The sequence below is a fragment of the Parasteatoda tepidariorum genome, chromosome 2 (genome assembly GCF_043381705.1).
Source record: "Parasteatoda tepidariorum isolate YZ-2023 chromosome 2, CAS_Ptep_4.0, whole genome shotgun sequence".
Taxonomy (NCBI): domain Eukaryota; kingdom Metazoa; phylum Arthropoda; class Arachnida; order Araneae; family Theridiidae; genus Parasteatoda; species Parasteatoda tepidariorum.
Window position 1 is genome coordinate 47502039 of NC_092205.1, and position 16225 is coordinate 47518263.

Here is a 16225-nt window from a genome sequence, read left to right on the forward strand (position 1 = left end):
TAAATATACCTTAAATTTTCATAAGGGTGCTTTTTATACATCTCTGTAAGGAGTACCCAAACTCGAGTTGTAACATGGGAATGTTCTTCGCTATAAAAATGTTTTTCGCCCCCTCTGTAAGTTAGACATTGGCAAAAACAAAGTTTAGTAAAATTGACTATTTTAGAAGAAAAAAATAACTTTTTTTGTCAACGTTGAAGTTATTTTTATTAAAAAGGAAACTTTATTTTCCTTTTATATTAAGGTAAATTAATCTACGGGATGTTTCCCAGACCGTTGCCAATTCGCGATCGCAATGAACTATAGGGGGCGTTGTTGTATGAGACGCATACCTGCGATTTCTATATGAACCGTCCTTGGCAAACAAAAATATATTCTGGTATATTGTGGTGGCCAAGGAACCGTCATTCTGTTACTCTGGAGACGTCTTTAATGAGTAGCATTGTAACGTTCCTTCTTTAATGTGGTTTATTAAATTTAAAAAAGAAAAATGTTTGATATCCTTTCTTATACAACCGAAAACAAGATGGTATCTCTTTTTTTTTTTAAAGGAGGAACATCCAAAACACATCTGAAAAATATTTGTAAATAAACAGAAAAAAATATGTATCTTCTTATTAGAGTTAAAACCCAATGCCTGAGAAATAGTTTTACTAAATTTAATGATATAACCTGAAAGGCCTATTTAAACTTTACATTCTATAGTTTTAAGAATCATATTCCATTATTGTACAAGATTTCAAAATCTTTTCAGTAGGAGTAGAGGACACTTTTTTAAGAGGGATTACTTTATTTTTTTTAAACAAGTGCACAACTTCAAGTTAAAATTTACGCATGAAAGACACAATTATAACCATCAGTCGATTGACCTAATAAAACATTAGTTTTAATTTAATTTTTAGGAATGGAGGAATATTTTTGAAACCTATTTTGGCGGAAATATTTTGCTTCTATCTTTCTTATAACCGAAAAATATGTAGGAGTTCTGTCAACAAACTCTTATTTCTTGTAACTGCATTGTTGAGTCTCCTTTTAAAGTGGATAGAATTGTGTACTTCATGGGTTAAACTCTTCAATTTTGATAGAAGAATCTAATTCATTGGAATTTTTTTACAATGTAAAGAAACTCGTAGATTTTGAAAGATATAAGTATTCTGCGCAAGATATAAAGTATTTAATGTACTTTTATACGGCTCGATGTACTTTATCGTACTTTTATACGGCTTTTTTTGCGCATGATCATGAGCTAAAAAAATTAAAAAAAAATTTTTTTTCATAATTTTGTATTGTATTGTATTTGGATAATAATGAAAAAAGTTTTATTTGAATACCTTAAAAATTTAGAAAGTCTGAAGCATACAATTTTCGAAGTAGTTTTTGTACTTTTTAAAAGAAAGCTCGACATGTTTTTTGCTAAATTTAGAAATATTTATATCATTTTTTTTTAATCAGTTATTGCTACGCTTTTCCACAGGGTTTCGAAAAATCTTAATATTTTTAATCCGGTATTACGACTTGCGATTTCCGAATCAGGCATTTTATTTATGCTTTGATGTTTTTTATTTCTGCCAATTTTATCGTCAATCTACATGTTATTTCCATATTTTTCTTTCCTTCTAAATCTTGATATTTTTAATACACTATTATAATAACATGTGAAAAATCGAACGAGAGGTTTTAAAACTGTTTTTGAACTTCGTTTGCAATTCTTTAAAACCGTTAAGATTCAACACACGGTTAAAAAAAAAAAAAACGATTTAAGATATAACATTCATAAAATCTCATATAATTCACTTAATGCACATATACTGAACTGAATCCCAACTGAATGTTGAATCTAATTTTCAGCTATAAGGCCTTTGTTTTATTTTACATAATTTTAGATTTCTTTGATTAAAATATTTAATTTGCATTTATGTTGCTCAATGAAATATTTATCTACTATGTATTTATTTACTTTCATTCAAGAACAGTAGAGTTAATTTATTTTAAAATGAACTTTTTTGTTACATGTGAATAACAAAAACCCTTCATTCTCCCCCCCCCCCTTAATCTTCTGTCAAGATCTTCAGTTCAGTCCTTCAGTCAAGAAAGGGTTGTGCACCCTATATGAATTATAATAAAAATATTTTTCTCTTTTATAAAATATTTTTTTAGTTCATTTTACAAACAATAATAACCCTTAACTAAACTTTGAACACAATTATTGTAAGATATTTTCTCATAATAAGATGAACTTCATTTAAATGTGTTCCAATTTAGTACTTTTCTTTACAATGTTCCAATTTAGTACTTTTCTTTCCATCACAAAAAATAAATTTCTTATTAATAAAAATAAAATAAAATGAATGATTATAAGCACCCAAATATATCTTCATAGTGTTTTGGTTTCATATTATAATTTTAAAAATTTAAGCCATTTATAAATCCTACAAGGGGGCATACACAAGTCTATGCACACCACTGCGTACAATAATTATCCAGAAACGAAAATGTAATGATATAAAGTAAACGTACTTTTTTGGGGGGATGATCCTCCACAATCCTCCTCATTTTTAATAAATCCTATTTTAATAGAGCAAAATGAGATATATATATTCAGATTAATGAATGAAGCTCATGCTCATAAGCGTTAGAAACAAGCATTTTAAATATTGGAATGTCTTGACAAAATTGCAATACATCAAATGTCTAAATTAAAAGGAAAACAGTAATAACTGATTATCAAAATGCTCGTTAAAACACATGATTTTCCTAGTTCATGTAATTAAATTTTGAAATCGAAGTATTCAGCAAGTTAACTTGATGAAAAACAAGCAACAAAAAGTTTGTTAAAACCTTTATTTTTAATAGTAAATTGAGAACATAGTTGTTTATTAGTATTCATAAATGGATGTACATATTTTTTAGGCTTATCTTAGTACTAAATTTAATGATTCATTTTCATTTGTTCATTATGCTTAAAACTAAAACATTTTTAGGAACATCTTGCATTGATAATTTTAATACATTAATCATTTTTCTTATATGCATAATTTCAGAGTGGCTGTTCAGTTCATTATGCTTTAAACTAAATATCAAAACATTTTTGTAACAAACTTCGTATGCAAATAATTTAGAAAAAGATTTATAGCAAATAATTCTTTTAAGTTTATTATAAACAAAAATATGATTGAAATTTGTTTATTTACATAACCGCCAAAACAAATAGAGTCAGATAACTTGAAAGTATGTGGATAAAAATCAGTATTTTCATCGCCTTCTTTCTTATCTAGTTTAAAATAATAAATTTAATAACTTTGTTGCGCTTGTATTAAAAATTTTGTTTGTTTGCTAGACTAGTGTTTTCAGAATATTAACCGTTGACGTTAAAAAAAAACAGTGTAAGGAATATTGAAAAAATGTATACAGGGTAAAGCTATGAAAGTGCATTTTTCATCACATTTACCAAAAGGCATGATTATTATTTATAATTAATGGATGAACTAGAATAACAAACGAGCAGAGATATGTGTGGGGTATTGCTTGGTATTCTGTGCATTATTATTATTTTTAAGGAAAAGGGCCATTGCCCAGTACTCTTAATTTTCCTTATGTATCCTACGTGTGGAATTTGTAGCCACCTTCATGAGGCCTGCTTCTAGGAAAATGGAGGCACATGTTTCCTACATTTCTCCATCTGTAAAAGAGAAAGAAAAAAATCCTCTCTCCTAGAAGGCGTAAACTTAAAATTGAAGGGTTAATATGGTACTGGTTTCCCATAATTTTTTAAAATTTTATTTTGAGCTGAGGAAAAGGCTAAAAAAGTCTTGTTGATCACTTTAAATAAATTTTATTAAAATAGTATAATAAGTAAGCAAATAAGGTTACTTTCATAAATTAAAATTTGTGGCAGCAATGTTAATCTTAAAATGAATACTATTTGAGTTAGAAATATAGGACATAATTTTAAAATGCATTTTTCACATTTTGTTGTCTATTTTTAGCAATTAGAGTAAAAATAAAAGGAAGAAAAATGTCAAAACATATAGAAACACAAATTAGGACTACAAATAAATAAAATCGAAGTTATATAAGAATAAGAATTTATTTACTATTTTTATTAATTGTAAATATCTGGCGAACGCATCACAAATGTAAAAAACATAATTATGCTCTATTCAATAAAAAACAAGAACCACCAAGTCAAACACTCTTATCTAATTACATTAACCTTTAACTACAATAATTTTATTATTTCAATTTAAAAAATCAGACAATATTTTTTTGGAATATAGTTTTAATAATTACAGAATTTCTTCTTATAAAAGTGAAGGTTTTGTATAAATTTTTCCAAAAAAATTTATTAAAAAAATCAATACTACATTACAAAAGATATTCCAATTCGTAAGAGTATTACATGAGTAGTTTTTAGTGTTCAGGTAATCAAACTTAGCAATAAAATATTTTATGTGAAACACAAATTTTACAGAAACCATTTGACAACACAATATTGCACAAATTAATACTTTTTACAGTTTTAAGTTCAAAAAATACACAAATTTTAACAGAACTTGCATGAATTTATTTGCAAATAGAAAATCAAAGTAGCAAAAATTTTATTCTTAACATCAAATTTAGATATAAATCTATACATTTTGCAATAGTTATGGTTTAGCAAATGTATTTCTTCTAGCAATTCCTATAGTTTCTTCGCACAAATATGTAGAATTTAGAAGTAAGGTTCAAAGCACTCCATAACAGATATTTTAGACAAAAAAAAATCATACAAATTAAACTGTATTACTTGATTAAAAAGCAGCAGAATGTATAAAACTTAAATTGAAGTTAATGTTTCAATTAAATTTTTTTTTACAGAGAATATAGTCTGCATCGGTCTTAATAATGCCTAAAATAATAAATAATTTACATTCCATTTAAATTTATATATTCCCCAATGACAAAATCTATTTCTTAGCTAATGTTTGAAATATGTTTGCTGTAGAGAAAATTGCAAAATTTTCTCAACCTATACAATCAGATTTATAAAAGTAATAAGAAGTAAATAAATTTTATAGAACAGGAAAATAAAAATAAAATAGTGAAACTAGTTCTTTTTTCATTCTCAATAGAGATGGACTAATTATTTTCATTCATTGTAGGTGTAATTCATTGAATTTTTCTAAACACTTTTTCCTAACTACTCATTTTACATTGAGGAAAAGTAACAAAGCTCAGTTTTATACAAGACTTAATTCACAAGACTCAATTTTATTTTTTCACAAGACAATGTTAATTGAAATAATCATAAGCTTAAAAATTTAAATTCCATATAATTCACAATGTCAAAATCTGGACTATACATTAGATAAACCATAATATTTATAATAAATTCTCAAAGAAACAGATAACAATATCAAAAATGAAAAGTAAAATAAGAAATACAAAAAATTGAGGTACATTAACATTGAGCCAATATAATTGTAATTTTAAATTTTTATTAACTATGTAAATTTTGTATAATTTTAATTTTTGTATTGCTTTCTGAGATTTAACAACAAAAAGTGAACTGCATAAAAATTGTTTAAATTGTCAAATGAAAGTTAAAAAACTTAAAATATTTTAATAAAACTAATAATTATATAAGATTTGCTAACTCGTTTTCTTATTTGCTAATACTAAAATGATTCTAACAGTCACCACTAGATAATTTGTTTAAAATTTAATCCAAGATATTTTTTGTTTCTTTACTTTTTTTAGAAATATAAATACAAATAAAATATATGATTAATGTGAATGAACCGGTTAAAAAATAACATAGCTTATATGAAAAAATGCAATCAAGAAAAGTTCTTAAAACAAGTAATTTTATTAAGAAAATCATATTGATAAAAAAGATGAAAATTAATTTTAATGTATTTTTCTTAGATTAAGATAATACTTCAAAAAATGATCCATAATTTCAAACTTAAGAGTGAAGCATGAATAATAAACTTCTGTGTGGTTTAACCAATGGAGCATAACTGAGGTTTGAAGATGCCATTTCACTTCATGTTGGCATATCAGTACATTCAATAAGAAAGTTATATTGTGAGGAAAAATTTCTATAAAAACTTGCCAAAATGTGAAAGGCTTGGTCGTTTAAGCCCAAATAGCAAATAAATTATTGATTCTACAAAAACTGCACAACACCTTTTAAATAACACATATGATACTGTTGAGATGACTAGAAAAATTTATGAAATAGTTCATGTGATAATTTCAAACACCACTTGAATACACAATAAAGAAAAAGCAAATTTATTCTTTGATTAAGTAAAATTTCATAAACACATTGTTTTATTAAAATTTAGCCAAGCACATATTACATAACAATATTACATTTAAAATGTAATAGCGTTATTAAGGCATGCAATATTACAATGTTTTATTAACGCATGTAATATTACATTTACAATGTAATATTGTACGGTATAAAATTTGATATTTACTTGGCAGATCATTTTCATTATAAAATAAAAATGATTCAACTAGATTTCATTACAATTACATTTAACTTGATTTCATTCACTCCCAATATTCCAAAAATAAACAGATTATTTAAAGAATTTAATTTTTTTTTTCACTTTGAAATAGCAAAAGAAACAAACTTCATAAAGTAATTCATGACTATGAAGTGTGCGATTTTGTAATTTTGAGTAATATGTTTTTGATTAAAAAAGATCTTTAAAGAAATACACTTTTTATATGTCTTCTATGTGAGTAACATCAATCTGACTGACAGAAAATTTTGTATTATAAAACCAGGATTATTGTAAATTATTAAACAATTATTAATGTATGCAATTTTTTTTGGTATGTCAAAAAACAAGACTTAATTCAAAAAACATGCAATTATAATGAGAGCAGCAACAATATGAAGTAGTGAAAAATGTTTGTAACAATGTGAAAGGGAAAAAAATTGTCAATTATAGCATACAACAAATATGAAATGTAGTTCAACAATATAAACTGATCACAGATTATTTGTTTTTTCTGCTCTTTACATAAAATACCAAACCAAATTGAAATAATAACATGAACTTATGATAATAATAAACATCATGCATCACAATGATAAAATAAACACAATGCATTCTTTGAATGATAGAATGCTATCAATAATAGGAACAGAGTCAATGATCCATTATAAATATGATAAATAAATTGTTCAAAAAACAAAAAAAAATCAAGCTCTAGTAATATAAAATTTTAATCAATATAACTGCAACCAAGCCATTGTATCTGACTTGAGGACAGTTTTTATTGATCAACAGCGATAAACTCTCTCTGAGAAGTCTTTATAATAAATAAAATAGTATGCAACAAAAAGTCTTTCATTTTTTGGTTGAAAATTTAATAAAAGTCTCATCACAATTTAAACGTTTGTATTATCCGGTCGAGGTGGCAGAGGCCTCGATTTAAAAGGAGGTCTCAAAGCTATGTCAGTTGAATAATCAAGTTTAGATGCATCCTGTTTCTCAAATCTCTGAGCCAAAGATGCAACAACTGAATTTTCATTTGTCCTAGGAACGCGAGGTAAGACCTTGGAAGTATTTTCTCCTTGCCGAAGCATTGAAGGTCTGTTACTTTTTGCTTTCTCTTTGCTAACTGAACCTACTCTACCAGCTGCAACGTTATTACTCTGGCTGTGAAAAGCTGTATCACAATCTTTGCTGTCACCCACCTTTGCTGGTTTATGAACAAATGCAAGAGGAGTATCACTAAAGTCAAGGGTTTGACAGTCGTCATAAAAAGATGAATTAGGCGTTTCTGAACGTTCAGTGTCACAAGGCCTCGAAATGTCTTCGTAGGTGCGTACCGATGGATCTTGTTGATGAGGAGGTGGACTTTTTGGGGGAGGTGGTCGCGGGGGTGGGCAACTAGGTCTAAAAGTAGACGCACTAAGAGGTCGGTTTCCAGCACTGTTTTCGGTCGGACTCCTCAGACTTGCAGTTCTTGCTATTGCGTGTGGCGCAACGGCGGTTGCCGGTGTCCAAGATGGAACTCTTTTTGGAGCATTTTCAGGTCTTGGAGGAGCTGGTCTAACTGGAATAAATTTGTTACTAGGAATATTATTTGTTGAGCTTTGAGGGATAGGAGGTGATATGTGGACTTGGCAAAGGTTATTAACATTTTTGTTTGGTAAAGTTGAAGGCATTGATGGATGATTGCTGAAGGGTACAGCAGGAGGGGGAATTTGAATTGGAGAAGAAATTTCCAAGGTGCGCAAGCTGTTCCGATCAAAATTAAACTTTGTAGATGGCTGTGCTTTTCTTTGAGCATTGGTTTTTGTTCTGGATCTAAAAATATAAGAAAGACATTACCCAAACTACTCGAAATTATGAAAACTGAAAAAACTGAACGTATTTATTTAAATTACCATAATATGAAATGATAAAAAATTACAAACTAAAAACTATTTATTAAAAAAAGCAATTATATTTTATAAAAGACATAAGAAATGTCTCTATTAAACTTTTACTCTGAAAGATAAATATTCATTTCTTTTACCACATTTTATTTAATCATTTCTATTCATGTTAAGAAAGTTAATGGGAGATTTGTCAAAGCAATTTTAAAAGAAAAAATAAGATCATTAAAATCATTTAAATTTTTTTTTTTAATTTTACGATTTTTAAAGAATTTCAGCTTTATTTTATCATAAGAGTTTTTCAAGTGTAATATCTTTAAAGAAAAATATTCAATATAATTTTAATAAAATCAGTAACTTAAATAAAAATAAAATGAACTAATCTTAAAGATTGTGAAAAAATGTTCTTACTTTTATTAATAACAACAACATATAATATTAATAATATGCAAGAAATGATTGCTTAAATTTCAGTCTTACTTTATATTTGCTTTGTGTGCTTTCTTGGACCACCAAGTTTTAAGGTGACTGCGATAATAATAGATTGCAAGAGCAGTGAGGACTGCAAGAGGCAACAGACCCAAAAATACTATATACATGGCCATAACAACAAAGTTTTCTGAAATATAAGAAAAGTCATCTGAAAATAGCATTATAAAAAATATAACTACTTAACACACACATATGTATGTATATAAATATATATCTTTTTGTGCTAAAATATTAAAATCTAAAATGTATATCTTAATTAATAGAAGAACTAAAAAATAATATAAAATAATAATAATTAATTTCATACAGGAGTCAAGTTTGATACAACAATACCATAATTATTTACTCTTAAGTTAAAAAAAATTCTAGACCTATTTTAGTAAAGCAATGCTTTACATTTTAAATAATAAGAACTAGACAAACAGAATAATTAATATAAATGCAACTTTTTTCATGTTAATATATCACACCTTGGTGAGAAAAGTGTCATAACTCTAAAATGCAGCACTTGAGAAAAATCAACTTGATTACTATAAAGCTTATTCTGAATTAGACACAAAACTGACACAACTGCCCTCAGCAGGATAAATTGCGAGTTAGTGATGTGGCACTTTTTTAGGACATTTCATATTTTTTATTGACATAACCTCAAAATAGCTGTTTTTTTACTTTTCTTGGTGGGGTGAGATATATGTAAAAATATCCACTAAATTTAAACTTGTAATAATATTGTTTGAGGGCAGAAATTTTCATCTACAAAGATAACATGATTTAAGAAGAAAATAAACCACCCAAATGATTTACTAACTTTTCACAAAAGGAATGATTAAAATTTTCAAACAAGAAAAATATGACTGACAAACTTATTGCATCCTATGAATATAAATTTACAAATTGCGAATACATCTTTCCAACCTAATGAATGGATTCGGGACATCCTGCAGAGTTTGACATAAAGGTGAAACATACATTTTTGATTATTAATGTAAAGTAATCTGACTTTAAAAACTTTTTAAAGATCAGAACCATGGAAGAGTAATAATCTAGAGCAGTGTTTCTTAACCTTTTTGATATAATGGACCCCTTTTAAAATTTTTTTAAGAAGCTGTACACCCCCTGTGAAAAAAAATAATTGCAAGAAGCATCAATTATTAGAAAACATTTAATTTTAGTATTTTAATAGTATACAAAATTTTTAAAATTAAAATTTTTAATGTGAAGGTTACTGCTACTTTTCCTTAATTAATAAATTTAATTGGGGGATGGTTTTCGACAAAGCAACGTGTATATCATGTTCAACATTCAATCAATTTCGATGTTATATTGTTATTGTCACAAGTGAGGAAAATTCCACTTCGCAAAGATACACTGTAGCAAATGGAATTATAGCTGCCATAGTTCGATTTACAAGCGCAATGGGTAGGCTTCCAAACGTTTTAAAAATTAGGAGTAGTCAGCGGACCCCCAAAATATAACTCATGGACCCCTTAGGGGTTCATGAACCACAGGTTAAGAAACCCTGATCTAGAGGGTCATATTACTCTTCTTAATTCAAAAGAAATACAAGATGTTTCACAATCAATATGGGGCAAAATCAAAGGAAATAATAGTTTAAAGAATTTATTTAAAATATTTGCTGGAGCAAATGACTAAATTTTGGTCGCCATGTTGGGATGAATGGTTCACAAACATTTATCTAGTGCATATTAAAATTTTATCCGTAAATGGGAAACCAAATGTGACTTTATGTATTCACTGTTATAATGAATGGGTTGCTGTAAAGGAATTGTACTAAGGATCATTGATTGTATGCGCATAAAGTTTTAATGACTTAAATTTGCTTAAAATTCAGATTTTGCCCTTAAAATAAAATTGGGCGTTGCCATTTTATTTTAAGAATTTGTACCTTTTATTTCTATTTAAATTAAACATGTGTTCATGATTATTTTCAGTGAAATTATATTTATATTCAAGTATAGTAATAAACTATTTAATAATTATACATACTTTAGTTTTTGATTAGATATGTTGGAAATTAAGTTAAAACATTTTTTTAAGTTGCTTTTAAACGTTATTTAAATGATACAAAAAAGTAAGATTTTTTAAAATTTAATACATAAGTCAGAGCAAATGCTTTGCAACTTTTATCAAAATAGTTAGTGTAAAATTTCCTCTAAAACTGTAAATGCAAAGGATAAGTGAATGCAAAGGATAGCAAATATTAGTATCTCATGTAACAATAAGTACTTGCATTAATTGTTTAATAATTTTTCAAGTTTAACAGAAAATCATTAAAATATGATATGACAAATTTAATTCATCATGAAAATGCGATTAAATATTATAAGAAACTTATTATGAATGAAGCTGTATCAAACTTCAGACAACTCCATTGTAACAACATCAAATAGTTGAATCAGTTTTAGAAACGAACTCATGAGGTCTCATTTGGAGGAATAAATGCATAGATTCTGGTTACTTTTGAACTAGGTTTACAAAGTTACTTCGAATAAGGTCTGGAAAATAACCACAACTCAAAATTTAATACTTTAAGCTGGCTCAGGTAGAAATTATTACTCGACTTATTTTGCAGTTTATAAGAAAGTGTCTAATTATGGCAATAAAGATTGATTAAGAAAACAAGGTATCTAGTTAAGAAAGCTTCATTTGTTTTTACCAAGCTTTATATCTTGAAACTCAATTGATACTAAATGTTCATATTAATTTCATGGAACAATTATTAAGTTCAATGCAGTTTTAAGCATTAAGTTGATAATGTTGATACTATCTATAAGGTTCAAATTTGAATTTAATTTGATAACAAACTTGAAAATCATTTAAATGTGCTATTGAGTAATGTTTCTCCCTATAATTTTTAGAATTTTACTTATCACCTTTTTTTTTTTATCTGGGACAAATAATTCTTGCATTCCATTTATCCGGTAAAGTTTCTATTCCCAGATACTTTTTAAACAATCCACATATTAACTTGATTATAGAGCTACCCCTATAGTTTATTAGTTCAGCTACAATATAATCCTTTCTTAAAGCTTTATTTTTCTTCTTTTTTAAATACAGTATTTAAATTCTTCCTATGTTAGACGTAACTACAGTTTCCTGGTTTCCCTTATCTGTCGAAAAAAATATAATTAGCATTTAACAAAACAATTTTTGTTAATAAGTCCAACTTACTGCTGGGGTCTGATGCTGGACCACTATCAATACTTCCTCCAGCACCAGGAGAATCACAGTATGGCGGTGCAAAACCATTATCACAGTGGCAGTGCCCACGATTGTTACAAACCTGGAGGAATTTTTACAATAAAGGCTTTGCAAAATTATTTACAACAAATATGTCATTTTAGAATAAATATTTACAGCAAATCAAATAAATTTTAATCATCATAATTTTCACTTAAATTTTAACAAAATGAAAGACATTTTTATGCATTATTTATAACGTAAAGTAAATAGTTTTTATAACTAAACTATCAAAATTAAGAAAAAGCCATCCCACACTTGATAATAACAAAGTTAGATACAGTATTTCCAAGCTAAGAGATAAAATATAAAAGGTTCTAGTTTACTTTAACCCATGATCTTAATTTTGCTCTATTTTTTTATTATTTTTTTGGTTTTATTTCGGAGTTTAGAACCCACATCAAATTATCTTTTTTCACCATGCTTTATTTAATTTATGTTAAAAAGTTAATTTTAGATTCCCATTTTTTATTATCACAGAAATAAAACCAAACTCTCAACACCCATTGCTGTACTATTCCCCAAAGCTTCATTTGCTATGAGCTGAAAATCATGAATAAAGATGTTAATTTGAAGCATGAAGCTCAAGGTTCATTATATTCCACAGAAATAAAACAAGAGTATCTTTGATGTAGAACTCGCTTACTGCTTCCAAGATGAAATATGTTAAATAGGGAAAATATGATAATACAATATGTTGACCAACTAGTCTTTGTGAAGAGATACCCCAAATTAGAGTAACATCATGCACATATTAAAATTGATCAAAAATTTTATACAAGGAGGTATTTCACTCAATATTTTTTAAAAAAAACACAACAACAAGTTTTGTATCTGGGCTAATTATGTATAAAAATAAGTTATAAAACCCATTACATCATAACAAAATTTACAATGTAACAATTTTATTTTAAGAAAAACTTATAATATGTAATTGAAGTAAAAAAAAACTTACCCCATTTCCACTACATCCATATGGACAAACAGTTTTCTGAATTGTATTGACTGGCACACATTTTTGATTGACACAAGACTTAAAAAAGAAAATTTTATTACCTTCTCTATTTTTAAAATTAAAATCAAATTAAATGTCTAAACAGATTTAAATGATTAAAAGTAACAAGAGCTCTAAATGGGGCTTCGTAATAAAATATTTTTCTTACGAAAAATCTATATGAGTGAAGAGATTAATGTAAGAATGTGTTTAGTGACATTTGAAAATACTAATTTTTCTTACCATTTAAGAACATGTGAAGGTCAACGGTAACATTTTTAATTAATAGTAGTAAAATATATTTTTAAGCATCACATCAAATTTAACTATCTGTAACTTAAGAGGATAAAGCAGTTATTCTAAAAACAACGGGGAATAGTATTGGTCTTTGTATCAATTAAAATATTTGCAACACTTAGCTATATATATCCAATAAAGAATTTCTTCACTAAGGAGGACTATAAAGTAGTTGATATCTGTAACAGAAGCTAATATCTACTATGTTAGAGATTATAAGTTTTTCTAGCATGCACTAAGCTTCTTTTTACATTTTTAAATTTTCCTATAAAATTTGATTCGAACATAAAACACAATATTGCTTACATTTATAAACAGAATGAAAGTTGATATGCCTTAATATTTGATTCTCTATAAATTACCTTTATATGTTGACCACATGTATAAATTTATCACAGCACCAAAATGGCAACAACAACTAAGTTTTTCTTTTTATGTTGACCATTTGTTTAATTAGAGCCTCTATTTGTTCATTTACAAGTGATCAACTTACACAGGTTTCACTGTACCAATTTTTAAAGGAAAATAAATTCTATCTATTAGTAAAAACTAAAGCAATTTCACAACAGCCCGTTGAGGATCAAAGGATCATAGAGGTTAAGGTTCCATAATTTCATGACAAACAACATCAAAGTCACAATGTGGTCACATTGTGCACTAGCCATCTTTACTTCCTAGACAAGCTGGTACACATTGATCTGAAGTTGTGTGTACTTTACAGACCTTTACAATGACAGCTCAGTGCCTTTAACCACTGAGCCAAAGTGGCTCCTCTTTATTAGACCTAACAGAATTAATAAATGCTTGTTGTACATTGGGCCAATCTAAGACAGATGCCTTCACTGTGAGTTTCCTGCCTCTGAAACTTTGACAAGAGTTTTGTAAGTGATAACTTTTGCTTAATAAAAGCTCAAACAAAGCATAGAGTAGGAAAAAAGTTTAGATATTACAATGAAATAATATTAAGATATTACAATGATACTTTTAAGATATTACAATGAAATAATATTAGGTATTACTTTTAATATTAAATTTACTTATGTTAGCTAATGCAGGCTGCATGAAAACTCAATTAAAAATTAGTTTTAATAGCATGAATTTCAATCCACTAACAAATCTTAATATCTTAGGCATCCAGTGGTCAATGGGACTATATCTTCTAGTAACATCTTACTTTAAAATAATGGTATGACAGTATTTGTTCACAAAAATAAATGTATAATATATTTCTCATAAAAATTCCAAGATAATTAAATTTTTACATTCTGCATAAAAAAAAAATTAAAAAATTCGTCCAAGGCACAACACTCCCTCGTATTGTCTTTAAAACAAATACCCGCAACTCCCTAAAATTTATAAAATAAACAAAGTTTGATACGTTATGCATAAATAAAATATATTTTAAAATTTTAGACTCAAATACATACAACTTTTAGACCTGAAATAAATTTCTTAGATAGGGGACTGGTGAAAAGATCAAATTTTCCTTTCCAATTTAAACGACAAATTCCAATTTAAGTTTTATAAATAAATGTATATTTTACATCAAGGTAATTCCATATATATATTTTTTTAATTTTAATATTTAAACAGAATTTTTAAATTTTTAGACAATTTTAAGAACGTTTTTTTAGCACTGAAAGAATTATTTTTAAAATTTCAAGAACTTTTTTTCAATATTTCAGTTCTTAATATCAACAAAACAGTAGGGTACAATTTTAATTAAATTTACTAGTAAACTGCAATTTTATTACTGTTTTACAATAGTTCTTATTTTCAAAAGCGCATAAATTATTCAGATAATGAGTAGCATAGAATAAAAATACCTTTCCATCGCCACATTTGGCACCATTAGGAGCCAAACCAGGATCAGTGTTAAATAATCCCAAGTCAACAATTGCAGATCTGCAAGTAAATACCTTTCCCTTTACATTTATAAAAGAACGTGCCAAAATTGCAGCAGATTCTAATCCGAACTCCAATTTTTCATTGAGGTGTGAACAGTGGAGCATACCACACAAAATATCCCTGAAATAAATAAAAATTATGTAAATTTTTTATAGCATATTATGCAATTCTTTATAAGTTGACTATAGCCTTATAAACAGATTTAAAATTGTAAATGCAATTTTTAGGTTTTTTTATATTTAAAGCAGACCTAAATGATTTATTTCACACTGGAATTTTGTTTACAAATAATTTGCTATTGGTTGCCGTAATATACATTTCTAGAATTGTGTGAATATTGAAATTCACTTTACAAAGATGGGATAGAATAGAATTAGAAGAAGATAAAGAAAGAGCTATCACATAACCCTCATACTTATATATAAATTGTTTACTGCATAAATAATTTTATTACTTTTCTTCAAAAGTTCTAAAAGTAACTTGCAACAAAGCCTACATGTCCTTGTTTTTAAAAAAAATAACTAAATTTTTTAAATAAATTTGCCGACTTCGTTAAAATATTAGTATTTTTTTATTATTCTGAAATCCTTTTATTTCTTTAATTATAATCTGCAAATCACAAACATGCATATACCGTATATCTTGGAATATAAGTTGAGCCATTGCATAAGTCGACCCTCTATTGTTGATTATGAGATTTCTGGTATGTTGGTATGAAAGACTGCCTAGCAGATAAAATGCAAAATTGCATATAACATATTAAAAACAAATTTTAAAAGGGGTAAATTGATACAGAGTCATTCATATTAATCTCATTGCCTATAACGCATAGATATTTCACGATCTACGAACATCCACTCTATTATCGGCGCATAAGTAAA

At 27.1% G+C, this 16225-nt stretch overlaps 1 protein-coding gene across 1 annotated transcript in view; it reads right to left on the minus strand.

Moving 5' to 3' along the window:
• Positions 1 to 5835: 5835 nt before the first annotated feature.
• The window catches only part of LOC107441299 (zinc metalloproteinase-disintegrin-like MTP8), an 85152-nt gene continuing 74762 nt past the window's right edge, over positions 5836 to 16225 (minus strand). The window contains exons 16-20 of the mRNA XM_016054510.3: positions 15263 to 15464; positions 13101 to 13178; positions 12077 to 12188; positions 8873 to 9011; positions 5836 to 8321 (exon numbers count right to left, since the gene is read on the minus strand). Coding sequence (XP_015909996.1) covers positions 7397 to 8321; positions 8873 to 9011; positions 12077 to 12188; positions 13101 to 13178; positions 15263 to 15464 — 1456 coding nt within the window. The 3' untranslated portion in view covers positions 5836 to 7396. The remainder of the gene's footprint in view (positions 8322 to 8872; positions 9012 to 12076; positions 12189 to 13100; positions 13179 to 15262; positions 15465 to 16225) is intronic.